Source organism: Bison bison, unplaced genomic scaffold (assembly GCF_000754665.1).
Source record: "Bison bison bison isolate TAMUID 2011002044 unplaced genomic scaffold, Bison_UMD1.0 scf7180017864178, whole genome shotgun sequence".
Classification (NCBI taxonomy): domain Eukaryota; kingdom Metazoa; phylum Chordata; class Mammalia; order Artiodactyla; family Bovidae; genus Bison; species Bison bison.
In genome coordinates this window covers 948,004-954,652 of record NW_011494750.1, presented here as the reverse complement: position 1 = coordinate 954,652, position 6,649 = coordinate 948,004, and the positions used below count along the sequence as shown (strand labels likewise).

At 60.8% G+C, this 6,649-nt stretch overlaps 1 protein-coding gene across 1 annotated transcript in view; it reads right to left on the bottom strand.

Moving 5' to 3' along the window:
- MAPK8IP1 (mitogen-activated protein kinase 8 interacting protein 1) overlaps positions 1-2,972 on the bottom strand; it is a 9,384-nt gene extending 6,412 nt beyond the window's left edge. Inside the window, exons 1-3 of the mRNA XM_010842449.1 lie at positions 2,902-2,972; positions 1,671-1,776; positions 834-840 (exon numbers count right to left, since the gene is read on the bottom strand). Of these exons, the coding sequence (XP_010840751.1) occupies positions 834-840; positions 1,671-1,776; positions 2,902-2,972 (184 nt within the window). The remainder of the gene's footprint in view (positions 1-833; positions 841-1,670; positions 1,777-2,901) is intronic.
- Positions 2,973-6,649: the final 3,677 nt, after the last annotated feature.

The window sequence follows — 6,649 nt, the reverse complement described above, 5'->3', positions numbered from 1 at the left end:
GAGGACGCGCGAGGCCGCCGCCTCCTCCGCATGTCAGTCCGCACCTTTGGCAGTCCACACCGATCCCCGCGCCCACGGTCCCCCGCTTTCCGACTCTTTGCAACCCCCCTCGTTCCCTTGGCAACGGCCGGTGACCTCACCCGAGTAGTAAACCTAGCCCAGAGTGAGGTCACCGCTGTTGCCATGGGGACTGAGGACGGAGGGGTCGCTGAGCTGTTCAGGGCCCCACAAGGGATGGAGACCGGGGTTAGTTTTTGAAGTGGGCAGTAAGGGAAACTCAGGAAATAGTCTCAGCCCGGAGGGCCGCAGTGCGGACCAGGAGGACCAGAGCGCGGCCGGAAGAGGGATGCCGGGCGGGAAGGAGCAGGTGGCGAGCACCCGCAGGAGGCAGTGGCATCCACACCCTCCTCCGTCCTCAGGCTAAGGACCCTCCAACCTGAGGTCTTCTCTCGGGCCAGCCTAACTTTGACAGTCCAGAGCTCCGTTCTAGTTCCAGGCCTGCCATTAACTCACTGGCACCTTGGACAGATCCCCTGACTCTCCCAATTCCCTCACCAGTTAACTGCCTCCCAGCGTCCCAGAGAGGCGAGGATTTACTGGCAAGAAAACGTGATAGTTCCCTGGAGCTTGGCTAAGGCCCCACATACACCAAGGCTCTGCTTGTACAAGTCATCCAAGAGGATGGTGTGGGAGTCCCAAAGAAGCTGTATTAGTCCAGAAGCAGTGGGCTCTGCCTCCACCCCTCCAGGCCTGGCCGGGGTGGGGGTGGGGCGTAAAGCATGCGGTAGAGTTTAGCCCCACCCCTCGGTTTCCTCTTGCCTAGCAGGACTTACAGAATCTCTGGGGGCAAAAGGAGGTCAACACAGAGGCACCCCACCCCAACTCACACTGCGGCTCTCCTTTGCTAACATCCTCCCAACAGCATGCCTACTCCGGCCGCCCACCCTCCTGGGGGCTGAGAGAGACTCTGGGCTCTGCAACCTAGCTGCGCGCTTGCTTTCCATCTCTTGGCCTGTAGCCCCTTTTTCCTGTTCTGAAAAGACATGAGGGATCTCTGTCTGACTGGGTCTCCCCAGACGCTGGGGACCTCTCTCCGGGCAGGATTCAGACCTTCGGCAGCTGAGAGAGCCCTCTGTCCTATGGCAAAGCCATGGGGGCCCAGAGCAGCAATGCTGGATTAACCTTCCAGAGGGACCTTTAGGACAGTGGGCCAGAGGGGGTCCGCAGGGCTCGTGGTGTGTTTGGTGCCATGTAGCCAAGGGAGCGCCCTGGCTCTTTTCTCCTGCCCCAAAGCACTGCAGATTTCACTGGACTCCACCCTACACTGCCTCAGGCCCTCTGCCAAGGAAGCTTTTGAAAGGATTTAGGGTAGTCCTGAGCCTTCCCTTAATTCTGGTTCTAACTGCTACTGTCCTAGGCCTCAAGACTTCCTGCTGTCTCCCTTCTTGTGGGCAACTGAAGGAGCTGTCTCCTACCTTTGCCCCTGGCAAAATAAATAAATACATAATAAATAAAAAATCTGAGCACTCAAGATGTGCCAAGCATGGTCCTGGATGTTTCCTGCATGTTATTTCCTCAGATGGGAGTGCCACACAGACCCCTGAGAGCCCCTCTAGATACAGGGATACCCTCCCTCCTGTCCCTACCCATCCCATCCACCCCACCCTTACCCGTAAGGATAAAGTGTCTTTGCACTGCAGGCTGATGCCACACTCATCGGTGATCTCGGAGAGGTCTTCATCCTCAAACTCCTCCAGGCTGATGTCATGGGTGAGCCTGGTGGGGACAAGAAGCCAAAGTTACCACTCAGGGGACTGCTGGCGGTGGGCCAAGGACCCTGATGCCTCCCTCGTCCCTCTTCCGAGGGCGGCCCCTCGACATATCACAGCCCCTAGAGGATGGGACCTGAGGTCTGCCTGCCTCAATGCAAGGGGCACTGAACAGGCAGGGCAAGTTCAGGGCTCAGATCAAAAGGCAGGTCTCCCGGCAAGGACTGGAAGGGAGGGCTCTGGGTCACCCTAGCTCTACCCGGCTGGGAGTTTCCACCCTGCTGTCAACCACGAGGCTGTGCCTAGAAGGCCCAGCTGGTCAGAGCCTCGGCTCTGCCAAAGAAATGGCTTCCAGAGTCAAGGCATTGACTTGACTCCAGTTCACCCATGGAGGAGGCAGAGCATCGAGAAGAGACTCCAAGGGGGTCCAGGAGTGGGGCCTCCCTGTGCACCTCGGGGACAGAACCCAGGGTACTGGCAGAGGCCCCGCCCCAGCTCAGAGGGGCACTCCGTGCCCCTGGCCCAGGAGGTCCCACCCTCGGAAGTCCTGGGAGCAGGTGAAGGGGAGCCTGGTGTCAATCTAGCTTTATCCAGTTCTAGGAAAGACAGTGCCCCGTTCTGTGCTCTTGGTCTCATCAATTCCAATGCAAAATCCTCCTGCCTGGCATGTGGGCCCCGAAAGGGAGGTTGCCCATGGCGGGGCTGGGATAAGCTGGAGGTGTCCTGGACTCAAGAGACCCCACTCAAAGCATGGGAACTCTAACTCGCTGTACTAGGACCCTGTCACCGCAAGGCCGGCCCCCGCCCCAGAGTGGCGGGCTGTGCCAGCCCCTACTCAGCCCCAGCCCTGGGTATCTGCCCGGTTTGGTGTGGGTGGGACAGTGGGAGAACTCTGTTAAGGAAGTTGGGGAGAATTCTGAGTCTTTTCTTCAATACCAGGAGATTGAGGCATAGAGAATGGAGACTCACTAGTCCAAGGTCACCCAGGAGAGGTGGTGGGCTCAGCCCCAGGGGGTCCTAGGAGGCCACACGCCCTGCCTCTGGCCTTCCCCCCAAACCAAACACAAACCCGGAGCCCCGTGGAGCCGCCCCTGAGCTTCCCCCTCCCCCACGCCGGGCCCCAAACCCCTACCAGTGCTCCCACTGATCCTCCAACCAGCTGTCATTGTCTGGGCTTGAATCCATCTTCAGCACCAGCTGCATGGAGAGCCCTGCCCGGCCGGGGGGCTGCGGGGCCCCAGGGCCGCCCTCTCATTCCCAGAAGGGTGGGGGTGGGGGCCAGGGCTCGGGGCAGGGCTGGGGCCTCCGGCCTCCGCCGCCTGGGCCTGCCTTTCTGTGTCCAGCCTGCTGCAGAAGCCCGGGGAGCTCATTAAAAATAGATGGGCCGGGAGAGGAGGCAGCGGCTGGCTGCCGACCCCAGCTCTGCCCCGCCAGCCCTCAGCTGCAGGCAGCTTCCTCCCCCGGCCCTTCGCAGCCGCTGCTGTCGCGGCCGCCTCCCCTGCGGGATCAGGTTACTGCAATCAATGTCGGGCTCCTCCTGCCCTTCCAATGCCCCGATCCTGTCGGGGGCTGGGGTGGCCCCCCCTCCCTGGCCCAAGCTTGGACGCAGATGGCAGAAATCTGGGTTGTTTCCCCCCAAAAGCCAGCCCCGATCTGCTTTTAAAGGGCCAGCAGCACAATTAGGGCTCCTGGTGGTGAAATGGGTGTGGGGTTGAGGGGCTGTGCTTCCAAAATTCTCCACAAAGGGATGCTCAGCCCCCGCAGCTCATCAGGCAGGTTTCTGTGGGCTCACAGACAGCGCTGCCTGGGGTGGGTCTGGGCTGCTTCTGTTGCCCACCTGGGTGCAGACAGAACCCGGCCCCCTTCCCCAGGGGTCTGTCCTTCCAACCAGGAAGTGCCTGGAGGCAAAGGAGGCTCCAAGGCCAGGGCTAAGGGGCAGGTCATGTGTGGATCTCCCAGGGCAGGGCAGGAAGGGCAGCCTGGGGGCCCAAGAGACTCCTGGCACTGCGGGGTGGCAGCAGTAGAAGCTGGAAGACCCCTGGAGGAACGGCACGGAGGGATTCTGATCGGCCGAGGTAGCAGATGGACAATGTGCTCTTGAAGGCCTCTTCTGACCTGGAGCCCAAGGGTGGTAGGTTCCCCGGGCTGGGGCAGGGCGTGGAGGTAGGGGCAGGCTGGGGAGGAAGTCAGGGCAGCCCTGCCTGGTCTGGCGCAGGGTGGCATCTCTGATCCTGGGCTGATAACCCATCTGCAGTGGTACTGATCAGGTGGGGAACACACACTGGCAGCCTGGCCTATCACGAGAAGGCGCCCCTGGGACTCAGCTGGCACCAGGCAGCGGCAGGACCGTTGGGTGACTAGCCCAGACGTGCCTTCAGACGACCCTTGGGGGCCTGGGACCCCCTCACACGTCTGCATGTTCTTGTCCTCACTGCCCAGCCTGGCCTAGCTCCTGCCTCTGCAGTCCCAGGCCTCTGCTCTGGCCAGTCTGCCTCAGTTTCCCCATGCCTGCACATCGCTCACCCCACACCCACCACGATGAGGCAGAAGAAATACCACCCTTTGCACAACTGTGTGTGAAGCTTCATCTCTTGCATCTGCCTCCCAAGTGTCTAACCCAGTGCTTGGATGAAGCACGTGGCAGGCTTTCAACCTGTGCCTGCTGGGAGAAGGTTTGGTTAAGCCCACTCCTCCAGGAAGCCCTCCTGGCCCCCGGTGTCAGCGCCTCACAGCCCTCCAGGCAGCGCTCACCGGTCCGTCATTCCTCCTGTTTGTGGTTGGTGTCACCCTGTGCGTGGAGGGAAGACAGTGTGAAGGAGCAGAGGGGAAGAGGCCTGCATTGAGCACCCTTCCCGTCCTCTCAGGAGGCTGCAAAGTAGACGGAGCTGACACTCCATCCCCACCCTGCACCCAGCAGGTGAAAAATAAAGGTCCCCCCTGCCAGCAAAGTCTGGAGGGCAGAGCTGGTGAGGTCATCTTGCATACACTATGCACTCAGTATGTGTCCGCTGATGGCTGTCCATAACAGCCTCAGCCTCCACGGCTCCTCTCAGACCAGAGTGTTCGCAGCAGACCTGCAGGGTCTGGCTTGGACCTGGGCTGGGGCTTCTCAGCTAGTTTCTGCACACGCAATCTCAGCATCACCCGACATTCTTGCTTCCTGGGAGGCAGGTCTGGGGGAGGGCAGGGACAGCTGCCTCAGCCTCCACACGAGCAACGAGGGCCACCGAGGGCAGCGGTGGCCAGACCCTGGGCTGGGGCTCAGCAGCCCGCACTTGATCCCTGGCTCCGGTGGGGCAAGTGCACGGAGCTCCTCAATCTTACTTTTTACTCCTAAGCCAGGCAAGATGGTGGAATGGCCGCCATACCAGGCTCAGACGCAGGAGGCCTGAGATCAAATCCCAACTCCTTCCCTCACGAGGATCAGCCGCCCTGTCGCCTGAGTGGCTGCTGTGCCCTGGCCACCAACCTTCTTTACGCTCTGTGTCTCCCTTCATCCTCACTCCAGCCTTGGAAGATGGTTTTATTCTGCCCATTTTACAGATGAGGAACACTAAGGCTCAGATAGAAGATGCCATAGGTCTGCAGCTTCCCTATATGTAAGATGAGGCCCCCCCATCTGGGTGCTGGTAAACTTTACTGAGTGGAGTGTGTGTAAATTACAGGGTGCTGTGAGGAGGTTCCGACCAAGGATCAGGGGCTGGACTAATCCTGGAGTCGCCTTTGCAAATCACACCCACCTCCCGCAACGTCCGCCTCTGCCCAGCCCTCCGCCGCCCTACTCCCTGCCCTTCCCTCCTGCTTCTCCAGGCACTAGGAATTCTGGGTCCCTCAGCTGAAGCCCCAGGAGGCCTTTTGTGGAGGGAAAGCCATACAGACCCTTAGTCCCTCCAAGTTCAAGGAGAGCAGCTCCTTGAGGAGGAAGGAAAAGATGGAGGGGAGGGGGGCAGTGGGGGCAGGAAGGAAGGAGGAAGGTCCCCTCCTGAACCCACTGATCCACCTTCCCCACAGAAACCGGCCCCCAGAGCGCCAGAAGACAGCTCAGGCTGAAACACACGACCCGCTGCAGGTCAGGTCCCCAGCTTCGCCTCTAGATCTGGGAACCCCAGCCCTTCGGAGGCAGCTGCCCTCATCACCCAGGCCTGCTTGCCCGTTTGGGTGAGACGGGTCACAAGGTCTCACCCACACTAGCATCTGGCGACTCTACGGCAAGGGTTTGGTTTCTCGAGACCCCCCTGACCTTTGGCGTCAGTCTTTATCACCCAGGCCCCCTCTTCTGAGTTAACCTCATCGCCTCCCACTCTGGCTCCCCAGTCCTCCCCTCTGGCTCCTCACTGTCCTCTGAGCGTGCCACCCTCAGGCTCCCCCTGCCTGAGCCGAGCTGCCCTAAACGGACAGACAAGTCTCTTGCGTTTCGATGTTCACGTCACGGCCTTCCCCTTGCCATGTGCCATCAGTCACAGCTGCGTTCCACCAAGAGCAGCTCTTCCTAAGCTGCTGTTCCCACCCAGGAGGAGGTGGAGTCAGCCGTGCCTGCCAAACAAGGCTTAAATGGTCAAGTGCTGAGGCTTCAAGCTGAGCGATGCCAAGCCCAGCCGGGCATCTGGCTGCCCAGAGGCTCTTCCTGTCTTCCTGTTCCTGGCTCCTGGGGAGGGAGGTCAGGGTGCGAGCTGACTGACCATGGGTCCCCCCATGATATCTCACGGGGCCCCGCTGTGATGGGGTCAGCTGCAGTCCAGGGGTCCCGCCTGTCTCTCTGCCGCCCTCTGAGTACTGAGCACGGCTGCCCAGGGGGTTCTCGAACCCTAGCCTGGGCTGCCCTGCTCTGAGCAGCTTCCCCACCTCCCTTGGGCTCCCCCACAGGCCATTCTCCGAGGGGC